The 22,015-nt window shown below is 33.1% G+C and overlaps 1 protein-coding gene and 1 long non-coding RNA gene across 2 annotated transcripts; both read left to right on the top strand.

Moving 5' to 3' along the window:
* Positions 1-9: 9 nt before the first annotated feature.
* On the top strand, positions 10-766 carry LOC105135698 (uncharacterized). Its single transcript, XR_844229.1, has 2 exons — positions 10-83; positions 489-766. It is a non-coding gene; the product is annotated as an uncharacterized LOC105135698 (long non-coding RNA).
* A 13,236-nt stretch (positions 767-14,002) lies between these two features.
* Positions 14,003-21,808, top strand: LOC105135673 (CDPK-related kinase 3-like). The gene is made up of 11 exons (XM_011040671.1): positions 14,003-14,796; positions 17,426-17,556; positions 17,770-17,811; positions 18,029-18,137; positions 18,297-18,375; positions 18,854-19,150; positions 19,670-19,779; positions 20,607-20,714; positions 20,805-20,867; positions 21,240-21,407; positions 21,491-21,808. Exons 1-11 carry the CDS (start codon positions 14,215-14,217, stop codon positions 21,626-21,628), a joined length of 1,827 nt encoding a protein of 608 aa, XP_011038973.1. The 5' UTR covers positions 14,003-14,214; the 3' UTR covers positions 21,629-21,808.
* Positions 21,809-22,015: the final 207 nt, after the last annotated feature.

Here is a 22,015-nt window from a genome sequence, read left to right as displayed (position 1 = left end):
ACAGAATAAGGAGACTGTCTGGCAAGTAGCTACAGACAGGAAGGAGGAAGACAGCAAATGAAAGGCGAGATTCTGTAACCATGGTACACCCTCTATTTATTTATTTGCCTTGTATATCTCTGCTTTCTTTTATTTTCTTTTCATTTTTTTTTTTTGGTTGAGGGATGGTATTTTCGCTCTTGTGCGAACATAATAGTATGAAGATAAGAAATACACATCAATTTTTGGAGGAAAAACATTTCTTTTATCGAGAGGTTTGATAGAATTTGACCGTACAATGCGACAGTTTTTCTTCGTTTTAACTGATAAAATCTGTTCATCATGATTTCTCTTTCATTTACTGAGCAAAACACAAACTAAGAAGTTACAAGAAAAGCAGGCGGTCAATTAGTTAAGATGGTAAAGATCTGCATAATGGGCTAGGTTTAGTTTTTCCGATGCTGACGCGCCTAGTCAAAGCAAAACTGGAAGAGAACGCCATCTTGCAGGTGAGCATAGAAGAAGCACTTAAGAGGGGAGCATGGAATCTGGATTAATGGCTGGTTAAGAGTGGAGCTTTGATGATAGCATATACCTCAACTACTGTACAGCACACAAGTGACTATCATTATCCCTTTCGTATCCGTATATATATATATATATATATTGATGCAGTAGTTTAACTAATCTAGTTGATTGTTTATTTTAATGATGTGTGAGAAGCCTTGATCTGAATCTAAAAATATTGGGTCATAATTTTTAAGGATTCCTAAAAACATTTCTAATCTTCTTTCCCTTTTCCTTGTATATATAATATTGCAAATGGTGTTTGATTAGTTCAATTATCTGACGTTGTTTCAAGCGTGAATTAGGGAACGAGAAAATTTCTTCTGGCTGCCGAACTTTGCAAATTGCAGAACTTTTTATCAAACCCCTCAAGTTATAATTGGAAGGTATTTGGGGCTTACGAAATTCGAAACGATTAGCAATCAAATCAAACCTTCATCTTTTAGAAACACATTAGGAGGGGCAGGGCACCTTGCTTTGGGAATGAGGATTTGGATCTAGTTGATGTCTGAAGCTTGCTTGTGCTTCGCTGTTTTGTATATTGCTTGCCAATCCCCAAACTCCGGTCACATGGTCACATGGAGGTGTTCCTTTCGTGTTCCTTGTGGGCTCTCTTCTGTGCAGGGATAGTCTCCAACGTCACATTTAAGTTTCTGCTATGTGTGGACACCGGTCCTTACAAGGCCTATTCAATATCATTATCCACAACCCTTTCACTTTTGTCATCTTACTAGATACATAATTGCATTCCTCGAGTTATAATCAGCACCCTGTTTTTTTCTCTCCTCTTCCTAAATGATTCCTGGAAGCAAAAAGTAAATATTTAAATTATGATTATAACTGGGCTGTAGCTCACCATCAATCCTTATGCAAAGCAAGGGCGACACGGAATATCGGGGATATCATTTTTGCTTTATGGTGGTACATAAAAATTCAAAAAAATAAAAAAAACTTTGCTACGCCGTCTGGGGTGGCCGGAAACTCCAGTCATTTAAGCTTCAACTCTAGCCTTTTGGGGGAAACGGCTGGAGTTTCTCTCTCTTTTCTCCCCTTCCCTCACTTTCTTTTTCTTCATTTTCTTGCTTAATTTCCAGTGGAGGTTATCCATGTATCGGCACACATCTCTAAGCTTTTTTTAGTTTCCAAGACTACGCAGTATACAAATTCTTTGTTTTTAAGCAGAGCGAGCACCACTTTTCTATGTCAAAGATTGTTTCCTATCTCTGGCAATCATCTTCTTTACCAAGCATAGCAAGCCTTACAGCCTTCACCAATTATATAACTTCATTCTCCACGAACATCCGAAATACCTGCAACTACAACATACAAGATAAGCAGACGTGACCACTACATATAAATATTTTGGTCACCATATCAGCCAGGGAAATCATTTCATACATGAGCATTAATAACCTCATAATAATTCCAAGAACTGCCATCAACCATACAACAAATCATACAAGTTTATAGAAAAAAATACATAATATACAAATACACAATTCATATACTTTTCATTATACTTTCTCTTATTGCATATTATTTTCTCCTCCTGTGCGTGTGTATTTAATTAAGTATTGGAGTGTCTCCTTTACCCACAAAGGGTTTATTTTGAACCACTCGAACTAAGGACAAAAACCTATTAGTCACCACCTCATGACACAACCATGAAACCCAATTATCATGTGAAGTTTTTCATCACTTTACAAACCTCAAATCATATCAAATTTCTCAAAATTAATTTGGCAAAACATTAATTAGAAGTTATAAGTTCTAAAGATAATAAATGATAGTAAGCATGAAAAAACGTATCCTCTACACCAATTATTCAATTTGTATGAATTATTTTCTTATAACATATATTCCTCTCTAACTTGCCCACCCCCACCTGAAAAAAGAAAATCAAAATCAAAAACCTACTCCTAGTGACTAATTAAGAATCGAGTTTGACTCGCCTTGAACATGAAAAAAAAAGGTGTATTGTTTCTGCTAATTATAAAAGTGTAATTATACTCGGGGAATCTTATTAATTACCTTGATAGATACGTATATTGGTACTCTTACTTGATAATACTAAGAAACATACGGTCCAAGAGAAGGTGTGACTTGTGAATGTATCGTCACGCAAATGCAGCTGTCTTTCATTACTAAAAATATCTGTCTTGCATTACTAAAATCACAAGTGCTCGATGTTGATCTACCGCCGGTTCTACATGGTCCCAAAATACGACTCCTTCTTGATGTGTCGTAAAGGTGTTGCCCGCTACAGCTACAGTTCGGTCATGACAGTATAAGTCACGAGAAAACATCGATTGACGTCCAAGAATACATAGCTCAACTCTGCCTGTAAGTATGAAAAAAAAAATCAAATGTAATTCGAATCATGAATAACTGCAATTCCGGCCAAATTATATTACGATGTTAATACATAGTTCCAGTAGTTGTCAGGTAGAGAGAACTTGGCAACGACGATGGCGTCTACCGGGCAATCCCCCTATTGCATGCTTGGCCTGTTTTCCTTGGGGTTTTTTTGGTGGAATCACTGCTATTAGTTTAAGCCACTACTCTAATTTTGGTCTTTTAAAATGTTTCAAAATGTCTTCCTAATCAAAAACATAATGTTCCAAGTAAGACGATGCGGGCATCCTGCATAAGACAATTGTACCACTTGTTTGTTGCGCTGTTGACGAAGTAATGTTGGAGAGACCATGCATGGATTCAATTATAACGCAAGCCTCAACACTGAGAGAATTTGTTTGTATAAATTGTTCTTTTTGTGCACTTTGTCTGTTTGTAATAACCCACCTATAATGCATATAGCTAGATAAACCACGTCCTTATCTCTATATGCATGTATTTGATTTTATATTTAAGAACATTTTTCCTTTTGTTTTTTGCTTGCCTGCTGGGTCCGAATTTCCCTATGAGGGTCTCCAAATGGATGAGTGGTGGGATTTATTTTTCTAGCTAGCTTATGTTTACACGTCAATGATTTTCATTTGATCTGACAATGGAGAATATGGATTTAATTTAATTTAATAAAAGTGGTGAGATGTTCATAGGCTTAAAACTCTCCCTAGTATACTGACCTTCTCTTTTTTGTATTGGTAGACTAATTATATCACATAAACTAATCAGATCGTAACTTTCTGTTTTTGGGCTTGGGCGTTTTGCATAACAAAGAAAAAGAATACCATCACGTCAATCTCCGAGGATTTCTCCTATTTTTGGCTGAAGTGTCAATTTCCTGTAATTACTTGTTAATTTACAGACAAATTACGTGAACTGCAAGAAATCAAATGTTGCTGTCCAAGATATATTAGATAAGTAACCAAGTGACCATATATATATATATATATAAGAACATGATAATCTTGTAATCAAACAAAGATAGTATACATATTAAACAAATATGTATAAACTTGTATAAAAAGTTGAAACATTACAAGCCAAGTATGCGTATTAATCATGCATAAAAAATATATTTAAACAAAATTAGTTTAGTGCATTTATTTTTTGAAGTTCTTAAAATATAAACAATCTGAGAATTTTGTGGTGTTGTTAATTATTAATTATTTGTCATTGAAAAGTTGTTTTATTGTTACTCATTTAATGAACCAAGGAACCTCTCTGAAATGACTTATTTCTAACCCTAAGAATGAGTAAATCCTACTTTTAATTTGAAATTTAAAACACACACTAACCATTTCTTAAATAAATTTCCCAGCAAATGCTACTATTGAATAATGACATGAAACAGATCATCGATCTAACTTCCATTACCAGAGCAATTAATAAATTCAGTGCCAGCGTGAACTAAACAAAACGTGGTAGATATACGAGGCCTTTAGTATTTGCCCTTTCGAGACATATATAGCATGGTAGGTGCTGCAATAAACAGTATTTCAGCATCTTCAAAATATGATTGAGTAATTATGATGATGGGTGGTTATGGCTGATCCCAACACCCCACCAACTCTTTTTACCATCTAAAGCTTCCTGTTTTGGCTTGCTCTCAAAGCATCACAGGCCATGTTATTTGCCATTCATGCAAAAGCCATAAAGGAAACGCCGAAGGCGAAGGGGTCTGGTGCACATAAATATGATTTTTGCCATCTCTGAATTCCTTTTAAGCTACTCAAAAAATCCGCAAAGCCCCACATTCATGTAACTTAATCTCTTATGTAACGGCTTAACTAAACCACCAACCCAGAATAAGCATCTTAACGGACCCATGTTTGAGTCTCAAGACATTAGAAATCAAAAATTAAGGCAGCTAATGGGAGTTGATTTCCCAACTTTCCACTGAAATTTAAAGAAGACTTTGACTCTTTCCAGAGATGGTGGTATTTCTATGTCTATGATCAAGGGTCGATTCCTCCCATTGATTAAACCTTAAGATAATTGATGAAAAATAATTGATTTCAAGTTTCAACGATTAGCGAAGTGGATTTGTTGGATTTTCAATTACTACAAGTAGACAATGGCGTTGGCACATTTGGGTGTCTTACGTGCATGCTACAGGTCAAATTATTATTTAATTTTTTCCTTCCGTTAAGATAGTTGCGCGAATAAAACATTTTGGAAATTATTCCAGTATAGCAACCGGACTCCAATTGAAAAACTATAGCTAGATTTCTTTTATAAGTAACTAAAACTACAGCTGAAAAGGTGCAAAAACTAGAAAATTAAAAGATAATTGCTGACGCTCAGTTAATTTATTTCCGAGTGGGCTTAAATACATGTTCAAAATACAGGCCTATGACGCTCAGTTAATTTACGAATCAAGTTAGAGAGATCAGCCTTGTAGACTGAGAAATTTAAATTGCTGAGAAATGCAAGCTTTTCTCATGGAGAAACTACTACATAAACCCACCTTACTTTAATCTATGAAACCAAAATTACAAAGTTTTTTTTTTAATTTATTATAAGGTATTTTGGGTCTTCAACTAAGAAGAAATTTAGAACACAATATGATGTTATTCGATAGTTTGATATGTGTTACATTCAACTCATGTATAGTTTACATAGCCTTATAATAAGATATGTAAAGAAATAAAATAAAATAAATTATAAATTATATGCTTGATTATCTCCTTAATTAAATAATTGAAATAATTTCTTGATTATTTATAGTTACTGAATTCCCTGATATATTCTTTTACTCATTAGAAAATCTTAAAGTTTGCCGTGTGTTTATTCATTGTGATGATTGAGTTGTGATAAAAATTCCTATTCCATTTTGTATGTTAAATTGTTTGTTTTCATGTTGTATAATTTATTTTTTATTTTTTATTTGAGAACTGAACTCAAGATTGGATGACCTATTAAACAATTTTTATATTTAGATATTGACTATAAAGTAATAGAATTGATAAATATACATTCATGTTTCTTATTATGTTGATTTTGTGTTTTTGTTTACGGTGTTATCTATTATTATTTATTTTGAAAACCCAATCTAAAATGAAATGATAGTTTCTTGGCTTCTATTCTTTGAATATTGATTATCAAATATTTGAATTATCAATTACATCTTTGAATATTATCAAATATTTGAATTATCAATTACATGTTTATATAGGTGAAACTCCTTTTAATTTAAAATTAAAATTAAAAACATTAGGTTTGAGCAATCTATAAATATAACTAACACGTTTTATTTCAAAACAAAAAAACAATACATACCTTAGTTAGAATGAATAGATTAATCAAATATTTTTTATTATATAATTAATCCTTATATAAGATCTTTGATAGATTTATTAAGGTTTTATAGTTAGTACATGGTGATTTTTATTTTATTTTTAATTCATTCGAGATATTCCAATATATTTAATAGAGTAAAATATTTTGTCAGGTTTATATTTTATCTCTCTATGTAAAACAAATATAGATTACATGGTGTATATTTTGCAAAACACGGGTGAATAACATGCTTAAACCAAAAAAAATATGATAGGCAAATGGAAGATTTGGATAAGAACGCCGAGGTGATTTGCCTTATGAGTAATGATATTTTAATTCTTTGCGCAATCATGATTTTCTGGGTAGATCATTTTTGGCTTAGACTTCCAAAGAATTCTGCCCTACCGATCTTCCCGGATTTGACAGTCATCATGATGCCCCCACAATAAAAAAAAGATTAAAAAGGAAAGAAGAAGAAGAAGAAGTAAATCCTTGGACCAAGTTGGGCAAACTAGCCTGGATCCAGTGTAACCACTGCTCCAGATCATCCTGCTAGTAGAAACAGTCTATCCCAAATGTCCATCAAGCCCATGACCAGCAAACTCCAAAAGGTCCAAAACAACAGCAGTTCATCTTTTGTTTTGTGGGCTGCACGATAGCTGATACTTTTCGAGGACGCATTCTAGATTTCGAATTATGTATTCCCTTCGTCTTAGGTACGCTCGAAATATAATTAATAGTACTTTCCAACGTTACTCTTATTTAATTTTGAAATCAAATAAATATCACCAAGAAGATTTTTTTAGCCAACATGAAGGTGACACCAAAAAAAAAAAAAGGAACAAAATAAATCTAGCGAGACAAAATATGCAAGAAAAAGATGGTGCTGGCTGGTGGGATTTTCGTAGAGCGGAATCCTAATGATTGTTCACCTTCATTCTCAGAGAGTGATGGGAGGAGGGAGAGAGGGAGGGATTGTTTACCTGATAATAACCTTCAAAGTACCTTGCTCGGATTATATGTTTAATTTTTTTTTCTTGGCGTCTAACATTTCTGGTGGATTATGATTATGGCATGTAGATAAGGGAGATTTTGTTCTTTGGATCATTGCGGGCTATCACTTGTTCATCTTAAAATATAAAAATTATTATCTTAGCTGCACTGATGCCACTCACAAGCAGGACTTGTTTTTATAACAGTATATGAATAGTTTGGATTTGAACTTCTTGTTAGTGTACGTGTATGGCATTTTCTGGGTTCTGTAAGTAAAAGCACCCGAGATTTATTGAAGTTTATTTTATTCAACATTTATCTTTGCATTCTAATTTGAATTCGTCTAGTAATGATAGCTATTAATTTGATGATGATGATATCCTTCAAGATTTTCTGATATGTTTCAACAACAATCAAATGAATTTGGTTGGCATGTCAATTGTGGAATGACTATAATAGTCATTAAAGACTTACTGTATCTTAATTAAGATTATTCATGGATATAAAACTTTATTGTTAATATACTCTAAAAGCGGAAAATATTATTTTTCTATGTTTATTCTTGTATCTCGTTTAATTTAATTAGACGGAAGATTTCTCTCGTATTAAAGATAAGAAAATATTTGTGTATCTTAAAATTTTAAGAATGTTATAGAAAATAAGTTTAATTTGAACATGATTTTTATTTTGTTATTAATTTTTCTCCAAATAGAAAACAATAACCTAAGCTAGTTTCCAGTTTTCTAGGTTAGAAAAACATTCTGAAATTTTAAAAAATGACCTTTTTTTTTAATTTTCTATTAGAGAAGATAAAAACAGAAATAAAATAAAATAAATAATTGTTTGGTGTTACATGGTCTTGGGTTCTCTAATGACGTTTTCCTTGTTATTTAATAATCTTAACATTGAGTGTCGAAATTAAGATTATGATATATAATTATTTAGGTGGTGGTAAAGTGGTAAGGATTTGGGATCAAGGGGTTTGCTTCTTCTGTGGTCTCAGGTTCGAGTTCTTGGTTGCTCATATGATGGCCACCGGAGGCTTATATAGTCGTTAACTTCAGGGCCCGTAAAATTAATCATGGTGCGCATAAACTGACCCGAACACCTAAGTTAATCTAAAAAAACAATTATGATATATATACCATGAACGACGGCAAAATGGGATATTCATTAGTCCACGTGCCAGTTGCAAAGACTTTAGACAATCGGAGGCTGCTCAGCTTCTGGAAATCTTAAGTACACTGCATGCACTCATCACCGACTTGATAAAGACTAAAAACATACGTATGGCCATTTTTTACTGCCACTTCGATGTTACCTTGTGACGACTCCGCCGGGATAATCTATGCATGCTGCATCATTATCAGCATCAGCACACCTCGTCTTTCACTTTTACAAGTTAAATGACGACGATCTGTTTGCTTTCCAGTAGTTGAATAAATTACTGATGGAACTAATTACATGAAAGTTTCAACTCTCGAGTTACATGGCTCAACATCGTACGTAGGGTTTGTCAGCATGTGTTGGCGTACAGTTAGCTCCATTAATTTCATATGGTATGCCAAATTAAGGGTTCTATAATGAGCATTAATCGACTTGTCGCTACTGGATCATCACGGCTCAACGATCTGATTTCTTGGATTAATTGGATACATTTCGTGTTCATGATTCTTGCTAATGATGAGCTCATGTATTCAGGGTGGGGAGTTGGCTAAGTTACTAGAGAAGAGTGTGATTCCTTGCTGACGAAAAGAAAGAGAGACAGGAACAATGGTTCACGGGCTCCAAACTGGATTGGGAACTCTTCCTACCTAATTATGTATCAATCTCTATATATTTATAGCGGTTGAATAATAACCACTCATCGTTACTAAGATTTAAAGTTTATGCACGTACGTCTAATGTATTTGATGATGGATTGAAGTCGAGGAGGAACGCTCAACATGACCAAAAAGACAGTTGGAAACATTTCCAGTTGGGGCAAGTTTGCTCCGATCATTTCTAAAATAATGATTTACTTACGTTTAATATATTTTGATCGAGGATACGCACCTGAATCTATTTTTATCTCTAATAAACTTGGATATCTTATTTAAATTCAACATTTATCATGATGTTTTTCTCAAATTCTACACAGGTTTCTCAATATTTTATATTAATATAATACATAAAATTACATTCCAGTCCTTTCTTTTCATAAAATGACAAAACATGTAAGTTATAAATATATCATAAAACCTTTAAAAAATAAAAGTTTTTAATTTTTTCATTTTCAACCGTCTATGTATTTTTAGAATATCTTCTATGATATTATTGTATTTTTTTAATAAAATTATTGATTTTATCATTGAAAAGTCCCCACGTCCTAAAAAACTTTTGCAAGTATCAATAATCAATCACTGGTTTAACATCATCTGCTATTACTTACCAACCCTCTAGGCTTTGCATATCAAGTCGCTAAATATATAGATAACAGAAAATAAATTAAATTATTTGAACTAAAAGATTAATTAATTATTTAATATATCAATCTTATTCTAAAAGGTATCTTATATTTCTCAACTCAAAACACTTTTTAAATGATCCAAAATAAAATCAAATAAAAAAAATATCTCGAGCCTGATTTTTTTTCTTAAGATGAATTAAAAAAACCATAATTATCGAATTTTTTTGTTAAATAGAACTTTTTTACATCAAGTTTGGCTGCTTGGATTACCCACATCGCCACTCTTTTAAGTTTGGCTGCTTGGATTACCCAGATCGCCACTCTTTTTAGTTGTTACTATTTAACCTATATCATGTGGGTTGAATATTATTTTTTAATATATATATATATAAATTTACCATGTGTTTTTGAAATAAAAAATTCAAAAATTATATATATATAATTAAATAAATTAAAAAATATTGATGCAACAAAATAAATTATCAAGTCTAGACCTGCCTATACAAAATTAATCAATTAAATTTGTTACCCGAGTGATAGATTCAATTTGCTCAAACAATTTGATTAGTTAAGGTTCTTATTATTAAGAAAAGTTTTAAAACAAAAGTTGGTATTTTATTCATGATTCATATTGTCTGTTGAGTCTAGATTAATAATTCAAAAGTAACGGCTACGGTTTTAGAGCATGATAAAAATAGCCACGAATTAACTCGGAACCAAAGTGATGAAAAAAGTTGGTATTTTGAACTATGGTTTTAGAGTATTTTTTTATTTTATAATTACTGCTGTTGAGAGAGGAGTTGAAGAGTGGAACACGTGAACTCACGTGTTCGCCTACGCTAGTAACGGAAACTGTTAGTAAACAACGGATCACGTGGATGAATTAAATTACACGAAGCAATTAATTCGAGCACCAATGGCATAGAACTTTTAGTTCAGAAATTAATGATGACTGGACCAAGAAATCATGATGATGTTGTACATTTCAGCCTGTAAGTGTTGATAATCATGCTCTCAAACACTTAATTAAATTTTGCTAAATTTTTAAACACAAAGATAATTTTTTACATGATTAGCTTTTTAAATATAAAAATGCTAATATGATACTAGTATGTTTATTATTTTTTTCAAAGAATCAAGATTCGAATCATTGTTTTTACTTGATTTAATAAGTTTTATGAATTTAACTACATAAATAAAAAAATATAATAAAAATAAATAAACAATTAAAAACTTAATAAAGATAGATTTTTTTGCACAATCAAGGTAATTTAAATACAAATAAATTAAATAAAATTATAAAATTTAATTACCAAATAACTCGATATTGAAAAGTAAGATGATCAAAATCATTTTTAAAATTAATAAAAAATCAAATAAAAGCCTAAAAATAAAAAATACATAACCCAATCTAAAATTAAATAAATGTTAAAAAATAAAAAAAATATAAGATTAAAAAAAACCAATTAAACCCTAATGAATCTCCTAAATATAAGTTGATTCTTTAAATTTGTAATTTATTAATTTTTAAATCTAAATTCAATAAAAAATTTAATTCTCAATTAGTTTTATAATTAAGGTTATAACCAGAAAAAATTATCAAATGAAAAATATTATCAAATTTTTTTAAAATAAAAGAATATAGATTAAACACGATAAAATACAAAATATAAAATGATGAAATTACAAAACAAATTTAATTTTAAAAACTATCTCATATAAAATAAATAGTAAGAAGAATAAATATTATATTTAACACATAAAACAACTAATGAAATTAAAAATAATAATTTTATAAATATTTTAATATAAAAAAATAAAAATTAAAGTAAAAAAATAATAATTAATTTTTTTTTTAAAATTCAATTGTCATATTCAAATATATATATATATATAAACCCACTAGAGCAAAACCCGAGACAGGATGGGCACACGAGTTGCTGCAATGTGGAGGAACTGTTGAGACAATTAAAACTTCATCATGAAAGCTAGCATATGGTTACCGCGTGGCCCTCATGCGTTGCTAAAAAGGTGTCAAGGGCTTCCTCGCAACTAATATATTTTTTATTAGTTTTAATATTTGTTAAATTACCCACCAAGTGCAATTTTATATTATATAAAAAAACATAATGAAAAGATGACAACGCCCTTTCACACAACCTTATTTCACACACACACAACACACAATGTATGTACATTAAGAGCAAGAATGTCTTTGTAATATGCTCAAAACATAAAAGGATAAAAAAGCCCTCTTTATAAGAATAATATTTTTTTGGCTTCCAAGGCTAGTAATGTTATTTTATGGTTCCAAAAAATTGAAAACATAAAGAAAAACCATATCTGATTTTAATAGGTGATAGAGTTTATTGTGCTAAATATAAGTGTATATTATAAATCTTTTTGAAAAGATAATCGTACCCATCAGCTAGGCCATTCTGTATTGTACAGAAGAGCAGGAAATATAAATATAATGTTTCAGTCACAATGCTTTGTATCTGAGGCCACAGCGTCTCATGTAAGTTGGTATTTTTTATTTTTATTCATTTAAATAATAACTCTGGAAATTTGAATTCTAATAATCAACAAAAAAAAAAAAACAAAAACTCAACCGATACCATCAGATCAAAACACACCTTCTCTTTTGATTAAAATTACCTAACCTCTCAAAGACTTATGGAGATTTTATTTCAGTTTTCAACTGCTAATATCATGCCACCTCATACCAACCCCGCATGTGAGCATCACCGAAGTGGCGAATTCTCGTTTATTTGGAACCTTCGGGCCAGGTTTAGCTGTCAACATTTCTCGGCTCAGATTATATTGTTTATTCTTGTATTTTTAAAATATTTTTCAGAAAATTAATTAATATTTTTAAATTATTTTGATATATTATTGTTAAAATAATTTAAAAAATAAAAAAAATATTATTTTAATATATTACTAAATAAAAAACACTTTAAATAATACCCACTACCACACTTCAAACACGCTCGCTCGTAACCTACAAAACAGAGCCACGTTTCATTGAATAGGCATATTTGTAAGTCACGAGGAGATATTTTCTGAGCCTGAAAAAAGAAAGAGTTTGTAATTAATGACAGCACGGTTTCATACGTAGTTCTGAAATCACTGAATAATAAAAATTCTCATTTATCCATAAAATTCCTTTTTAATTTAAAAAATAGAAATAACGTAAAAAAATAAATAAAAAAGTAGCAAGAGACAAAAAATGGACAGATTATATGGGAGGAAAAGAAGACCACCGGAGCTCGTTGAGGGGAAAAACTTGTGAAATAACAAATTTACAAAATCTCAGGATTAGTCTTCACTCTTCAGCATCCTTCCGCGTGTGTAATTTTAACAAAACTCTAAACGCTTGTTGAATTTACTACAGTAACAGATGCAGTTTATTATGAATTAATATGGTAAGTTTATCTGTACGTCTCCGGTGGAAAAGTTTGAAGGCAAAGCCGGTTAAACGGCTAATTAGACAGAAAACACGTTTTCTCCGTATCTGAAGAATAAGCTCAAAATCAAGATGAGTAGATTTGGACTCTAATCTGGTTAAAAAGAGAGGAAGAAATTGACAGTCAGGGAGCGAGAGACAGACAACTGGTTCACAAAGATATAAAAAAGTGATGAGTACTGGTTCGAAGTACATTACTTTATCCAACTTCTAATATTCTCTCTATTTGAAAGCAAGGGTTTGATTCCAAGTGTGATTAAACTGTATTTTTGATTTTTTTTTATTTTTAGATATTTTAATATTCTAATAATAAAGTTTTTATTTTAAATTTTAAATTTTTAGATATTTTAATATTCTAATAATAAAAATAAATTTTTATAAAATAAAAAAATATTATTTTAATATATTTTCAAATTAAACATTTAAAAAAAATAATATTTATAACATTATCAACCAAGCTCCAAAAAAAAAAAAAAAAAACAGAGAAAAACTCTACTCGTTTCTCTCTATGAGTATAATAGAGTTGATTCTACAAATCCAACGGCAGAGTATTAATCCTTAACTTTTTGCATTTTTAAGCGAGAATTTATTTAATTCCTTCGGATAGTTTCCTTTCTTCGCTTCTTCTGCTTCTACTGTTGCTTCACTAGCGTGCTATCTACGGCGCACTGGATTTTCTTAAACATTTATATTTTTATAAAGTTTTTAAATTAATATAGTTTTTACTCGTTTTATTTTAATGTATTAATATTTAAAATAAAAAAATAATTATTTTAAATAAAAAACACTTTATAAAATAACATATGTACATGTGTTATTTTGTCATTTTCTATTGTTTCTTGCAAAAACTAACTAACCCTTTGTCTTTCTTCCTCTCTCTCTCTCTGACTTAAAACTCTCTTTTCATTCTCTTCTTTTATCGTTTTCTTAACTCAGATCTCTCCCTGCCCCCCTCCCTCTCTCTCCCTCTCTTTATTTTCTCTCCGGTGATGATCAGATCAGATCCGGAGGAGAAATATTTCACTAACCGTCCGATGCGTGGACTTTAACTGAGACTGTAAGATTTCTTTTGATGGGGCAGTGTTACGGTAAAACCAGTCCAGCTAACGAAAATGACGCAACAACCTTCACAATCGTTGCTTCCTCCACCGATCACAACCAACCAACGTCGTTACCTTCATCCACCTCGCGTAACGGCGTGCTCTCGGTGAAAAACACTCCGGCGAGGTCCTCCTCTACGCATCCGAGCCCCTGGCCGAGTACGTATCCACATGGTGTGGCCGCAAGTCCGCTTCCCGGTGGAGTGTCGCCGTCCCCGGCGAGGGCGTCGACGCCGAGGAGATTTTTTAGGAGGCCGTTTCCTCCGCCGTCTCCGGCGAAGCATATAGCGGCGTCGTTGGTTAAGAGGCTTGGTGGTGGAGGGAAACCGAAGGAGGGACCGATTCCCGAGCATGGTGGAGTGGAGGCGGAGCAGCAGCAACAGCAACAGCAGTCACTGGATAAGAGTTTTGGATATAGCAAGAATTTTGGAGCTAGGTACGAGCTAGGGAAGGAAATAGGGAGAGGGCATTTTGGTCATACTTGCTCTGCTACGGTTAAGAAAGGTGAACTTAAAGATCAGACTGTTGCTGTCAAGATTATATCTAAAGCTAAGGTACTAATTCATTGCTCTCATTTCTATTTTTTCCATTTGATTAACGAGGGGTTTGTTTTTGTAATTAGATTAATATATATTCCTATTTTTTCAATTTGATTAACGAGGGGTTTGTTTTTGTAATTAGATTAATAGACGTTGTGCTTAACTTGTTGATGCGTTAGGGCTAATTTTTGTCAGTTATTCAAGATACTGGCAAGATGCCGCAACTCTCGGGCTAGGTTTGGCTGTGCTGCCTACTTGAATGGAACAATATTCGTTTTTTTAGGGGTTTGAATACTTGTTAACGTGGAAGTGGAAAATACAATGAGAATTTTGAGGTATGGTTATCAGCAATGTATTCCTGCCATGTGTTGCAAGAATTTTGAAAGGCTGTATGGATTACTTAAGTCAAACTTAGCTTGTTTCGTGACTGAAAATATGGATGTGAATATTTTGGGAAGAATGGAAGGGACATAGGCGTGTTAGTCACTATCCGATAATGATTCTATGTATCTGCTTGGAACAGTTTGTGTCAGAAACTGAAATGTAACTGAAGGCACTAGGAGAAGAAACTACTTCATAAGCATTATTTGGAAGATCAAAGAGGATATATTACACGGGTTTTAATGAAGAGTGTAGGGTGAATGGACAATATATTTGAGTAAGGATATGCAGTTCAATAAATGAAATCTGATTGTGGTCATGCTGATTTTTTTTCCATTTGCAGACCTGGAAGTTGGCATTGAAAAAATGTTTGATGCTCGAGCTTTCCTTGTTTAGGGAATATCCATAGTGGTAAAAAAATTCTACAAAATAACTAAGCACCTAAGGTAATTGTGTATCATTTAGAGCTTAAGAAAAGGGATAAAGATCAGTCTGAGTTTTAATTTGATGTTATCTGTCTCTAAATTTATGTACTTTTAAGGATGTTAATTGTATATTGATGAGGATGACACACATGGATGTGGTTATCAGCATCTGATACTGATATGAAAGCATTGTATGAGCTTATGAGCGGTGACAGTATGGCAACACAAACTTACTTAGTCCTTATGGTGATTCATGTCTTTGCCTAGCCTTTTGTTTCTGAAGAGAGAAACAGTAATGAGAATATTTCCCTGCCAGAGTTTGCAAATTTGATGATACTTATTGAGTTCACTTGTATTATTGCAGCACATAAGCATTCAAATACTGAAAGCATAAAAGAAAGGGTAGTTCACTTACAAACAGCATTCTCAGCTTTAATTGTGTCATCAAAGATCAAACTCCAGTGAGGATGACCTGGAAAGATAAATAGGACTTGATATGGCGTGATCTTGTTTATATTGCCATGCATTAGAGAATAACTAACTCTCAAATTCTTCGATTCTTCTGTGAAAATGCAGACAATATGTGAGTGGAATTAGTTTCATGACACGAGTTCTATTAACCAGATCAATGGTTCACTAGCTAAAACTGAATCTCATTGGAAATGTGTTGTTTTTGTGAAAACTATCCAATACAGATATTCATGGAAAGAATTCAGATATCTTTAATACCTTCATGGAAATGTATAATGTATCATGCTTCATAGGTCTTAGGCATCCTACTTTTGGACTATCAAATATGTACTTGTAATAGTTTTCTTAATCTGTCATTTTGTATTGAAGACATTTACAGATGCGAGTATGCACAAACACACTCAGAATTATAAATGTTCTATTTCAAGGTCCTTTCTAATCTTCTGTTGCATCTTGAATTTGTTTACATGGTCGGTAGTTAAACCTGTAATTACTTTCTTTTCGTGCAAAGTGATCATTCAACCCTCTTTAATTGCACACTGCGCCTTGAAATGAATTTCTTGCTGTATTTCATTTACATTGGAAACTCATTTTATTGGTCCTGCTTTTCTTACATTTACATTCTTCTTTTAAACACTGTTTTATCTTAATCTGTCATTTTGTATTGAAGACATTTACAGATGCGAGTATGCACAAACACACTCAGAATTATAAATGTTCTATTTCAAGGTCCTTTCTAATCTTCTGTTGCATCTTGAATTTGTTTACATGGTCGGTAGTTAAACCTGTAATTACTTTCTTTTCGTGCAAAGTGATCATTCAACCCTCTTTAATTGCACACTGCGCCTTGAAATGAATTTCTTGCTGTATTTCATTTACATTGGCAACTCATTTTATTGGTCCTGCTTTTCTTTACATTCTTCTTTTAAACACTGTTTTATAACCCCCCTGAGCCCTTTCCTTACTGGAATCTTAAAAGAGGTTCAATTGCTAACTTGTCATTCACTTGACACTGTACATATTCATAATAACACACATGTTCTTGAATGCGTGCTCATGGGTGCATGTGAACACCCAAGGCAATCTACCCCCCTGGGCAATGCCAATTGCTCGTGCCAGTGTATGACAGACATTCTGTGGCCTTTCCTTCATCAAATGTGTCTGTATATGCTGATGATCAAAGTTTTCCTCTTAAACCTGTATTTCTAAATCCGATCCTTGGTTGTTTTCCTTGATAGCTTCAGTTATTACTCATTTCTTTTATGTGCAGTGATCAGATTTATGAAATTCTGAATTCTTCTCTTAATTAGGATTAATTGCATTATGGATTGTGTAATATCTAAATTTTCACAAGACTTGTTTGGCAGATGACAACCGCTATATCAATCGAAGATGTTCGTAGGGAGGTAAAAATACTGAAAGGTCTATCGGGACATAGGCATCTGGTCAAATTTTATGATGCATGTGAGGATGCCAATAACGTGTACATAGTGATGGAGTATGTCTTTTCTTACTTTCTGTTCTAAGTTATGCATGAAATATAATTGAGCTTTGTCAACTTTGTGTCTTTTTCTTTAGCTTCTCTCCTGCAGGATTTGTAAATGGCACTTTTTGGAATGTTTTGCTTGGGTAGAAGTCTTGACTTTTGTTTGTGTTGTGCAATTTTGAACTTTTATCTCTGATGTTTGGTGGATTACTGTTTGCTTATCAGATTGTGTGAGGGAGGGGAGCTTCTAGACAGAATTTTGGCAAGGTAATGCAATAGTCTTTGCACGGGTGATTGACTATAATTTTTTTTTTTTTGACTACTTGCCTTGGCCTTGGATTATAACCATGATGGATGTTGGGTGTGAAATTATCATCCACCTACCCTGAGCAGAACCGATCGAAATTGTATGTTCTATTGAATGGTTCTTGCATGGTTGAAGTGTTATGTACTGATATAAACATAACATTTTCCTCTGCTGCAGAGGAGGAAGATACACAGAGGAAGATGCAAAAGCTATAATTGTGCAAATCTTGTGTGTGGTTGCATTTTGTCACCTTCAAGGCGTCGTACACCGTGATTTAAAACCAGAGGTGTTTTTCCTCATAAACTTGATGTTTTGTTGTTTCATGTAAACATTTTAGCATTAAGTTTTATCATCACAAGGTGGTGTCATTGGTGGTGGGGGCTGACAGTGTTTATGGGGAATTTTCATTCCATGCTTGCTCATAACTGAGCCTCTTTTGTTACAGAATTTCCTCTTCACTTCGGGCAGCGAAGATGCTGATATGAAGCTCATTGATTTTGGCCTCTCTGACTTTATCAGGCCAGGTAATAAGCAGAGCTTCCTATGTTTTTTGGTCAACTCACAGAAAATACTATCCTTGCCTCCACCATGCCACAAGTAGATTGATTTAGTTTTATTTAACTGAATGGGTTGGGTCCCTAAATCAGAGATGAGATTTAGTTTTTGCCTGATTACTCTGGTTATTTTCTCTGCCATTGCTATCTTTACTTGTTCCTTGCCTGTTAACTAGACATCTATATGCATTATTGACTGATGCAACAAGTGTTGTGACAATAGTTTAGATTTGATTGTGCTAATTACATTATTAAGCTAAATTGATGCAGGCTGGTAGCCTTGATAATATAAGAGCATGAGTATGCCTTCCAATTTTTTGATTTCTATGTTATTTGTGCACATGATTTTCTAGTTTAAACTATATGGCTTTTATAATATTTTTAACTTTCTTACTTATTAGTTGATATTGGAGAGTTTTTAATGATTTATTCTGTGTGATATTTGCAGATGAAAGGTTAAATGATATCGTTGGAAGTGCATACTATGTTGCACCTGAAGTCTTGCATAGATGTTACAGTCTTGAAGCAGATATATGGAGCATTGGCGTTATTACCTATATCTTGTTATGTGGAAGCCGGCCTTTCTGGGCACGGACTGAATCAGGGATTTTTCGTGCAGTGCTGAGATCTGATCCCAACTTTGAAGATGTACCCTGGCCTTCTGTCACTCCAGAGGCCAAGGATTTTGTGAAGAGACTTCTGAACAAGGACTACAGGAAAAGAATGACTGCTGTCCAAGCTCTAAGTAAGTTTGTAATTCCTGTATTATTTTATTATAACAAATGCCCATAACATTGACAAAACAATGGATATACCTAGATGGTTTTGCAAGTCTTTCTACAAGGTTATGGCATTCTTTCCTGTGATGCGAAAGTGTATATGGGAGAACCAAAGTGGATGAGTTGCAGTATGTTAGATCAGAAGGATCCTGGATTGTATTTTTTAATTGATGATGGATGTTAAATGGTCCCCTTTGGAAGCAATCCTCACTTGTAAAGTTAAACAAAAAGGACTATTCCAGGAGCTATTTGGTTGTGTCCATATTGCTTAAAGGTGGTTGAGGTGGAAGTGACTTAAATATTTTGGAAATTTTACATCACTTGCAATAGTTGGATGTTTGACATGCGTATGCAATTTAGTCTATACCTATATTGCATGTTGCATCTTATTTTCTCATTGACAATTTGATGATCTTGAGAAATTTACAACTGACACTTCTTATTTCTTAATTTCTTTTAGCTAATGAAAACCTTGGTAATTGCAGCTCACCCATGGTTGAGGGATGATAGCCGACCTATAAATTTAGACATATTTATCTACAAGCTAGTCAAGGCATACCTACATGCTACACCTTTTAAACGTGCAGCGCTAAAGGTACACCCTCCCTTGTTAACAAGAGCACATGCATGTGTGTGCCTTCCTTTAAGAATTTTGTATTGTATCTTAATCCTGATAGTGAAAACATTATTCACCATGTAGATTCAAAGCTCAAGTTTATTATCGAGGGAAACATAATTGGTAATGAAGAGAGGAAATATGTTCCAAGTGCAAATAGGCTCACCATTTAGCGTTAACTATACTCCTTAAGTACTAAAACTTTGCATTACCTAAAGAATTCCATTTGCAGAGAACCTTCAAACATTCATCAGCCCCTAGTTTGATGTTCTCTCTCTCTCTAAATTTTTTATGTTTTTTTTTGAGGTGCAGTTTTTAAATTTTATTTCTGTATCTAATTACCAAAAATCCTTATATAATCATCAACGTGGCGGATTCCTAATCTTATATTTGATTGAAACATCCTTATTTGTATCTAAACTATTTAGAACATGGCTTTCTTTTTTCTTTTAAAAAACAGAATTTGAAACTAAATTCGGCACTATATTGTTAAAAGATAAATTAAAAGCAGCTTTCATTGTCCAAAGCATCTTGAGACTGGGCTGCTTCAAGTAAAAGTAGCCATGATTTGTTAGGTATAAGTGAAGCTCTGTCTGGCTCTATTTCTAACCTATTCACTGTAGGTCTGGCTCTATTTCTAACCTATTCACTGACTACTGCTTTTTCTGATGCAAAAAGCATAATCATCAACGTGGCTGAATATTTCAACTATGCTGAAGCTTAAATGTGAAATGGTTAAGAGTGTTGGATTGATAATTGTCTATTGCATATCAGCTGACATTTCTTTGGGTTCCTTTCTTATGCAGGCTCTCTCAAAAGCATTGACGGAGGATGAGCTTGTCTATCTCCGAGCTCAATTTAGTTTGTTGGAACCAAATGGCGATGGAAGTGTTTCACTTGATAATTTCAGAATGGTTACTGCTCTTTCCATTTCATTCAATTTCAGTAGTATACAGGACTATGGGATTATAATTTTTCTATAAAAGAAACACAATTTCTTGCAGGCTTTAGTACGCAATGCAACTGATGCCATGAGAGAGTCGAGGGCTCCTGAAATTCTCAATGCGGTACTCTTATTTAGTTCTCTGCTTGAAATATGATAACCATCTGTCACTGTCTCTGCATTTTAAGAATTATATTGAGTGCAATTTAAAGAGATATAAACCTTTTCTTTTCATTCTCTCTGCATGAAAGAAGTTCTTGCATTTGAATATGAGTTTTCTTTCTGCATGAAAGAAGTTCTTGCATTTGAATCTCAAAAAATACACTGCCTTTTTTATTTTGGCATTTGGATGTTTACTTGCACCAATTATGATTGTCGATCCACTTAAAACGCAATGGCTTCTCTTTTCATTCTCTCTGAAGATTATGAATAGTTTTGATTTTTAACCCTTCAGAGTTGATGGTTATCCTTTTCTGATTGTCCCTCTTTTTTTCAGATGGAATCCCTTGCTTATAGGAAGATGTACTTTGAAGAATTTTGTGCAGCTGCGATCAGCACCTATCAGCTAGAGGCTCTCGAGGGGTGGGAGCAGATTGCCTCCGCTGCTTTTGAGCATTTTGAACAGGAGGGTAACCGGGTCATCTCAGTTGAAGAATTGGCAAGGGTATGTATACGACTGCTGCCGTTTGATTTGTGCTACCTACACATCGCTATTTGAATATCATTTTAAATCTGTCTTCTCTGCAGGAATTGAACGTGGGCCCTTCAGCCTACACATTCATCAAAGATTGGATCAGAAACTCGGATGGCAAGCTTAGTTTAATTGGATATACAAAATTTTTACATGGTGTGACGCTTCGTAGCTCAAATACAAGGCCCCGTTAGTTTAGCTTTTGACATATAGGTTTTTTTTTTTTTTTTTTGTTAAAAAAAAGTGTGGCATTGGAGGATTTGTTTTTCATGGGCGGGGTACAAAAAAGCGTGCATAAGTGAATATACTTTTAGCTGAGTCGGTTCTGACATTGTTGGGGCAAATCTTTAATTTAAAGTTTTTTCTTGGATCATTCCTAATTTTTGCCCCCAAAAAAAGAGGAAAAGAAAGTGATTTAGCTCGGTTTATTCGTGGGTAAAAATAGTCCGACTACAAAAGTTAGTTTCAATCTCTCCATAACAGTGGTCATAGGAATTTTGTAGTTGACAATAACATGTAAAATGTGTTGAACAGTACTTGTACACGTGCTTTTATCAATTCTGTTCATGCATGATCTATTC

The sequence above is a fragment of the Populus euphratica genome, unplaced genomic scaffold, assembly GCF_000495115.2.
Source record: "Populus euphratica unplaced genomic scaffold, PopEup_1.0 scaffold2.1, whole genome shotgun sequence".
NCBI classification, from domain to species: Eukaryota; Viridiplantae; Streptophyta; class Magnoliopsida; order Malpighiales; family Salicaceae; genus Populus; species Populus euphratica.
The sequence above is the reverse complement of the archived record's forward strand: the minus strand, read 5'-3'. Positions and strand labels throughout refer to the sequence as shown.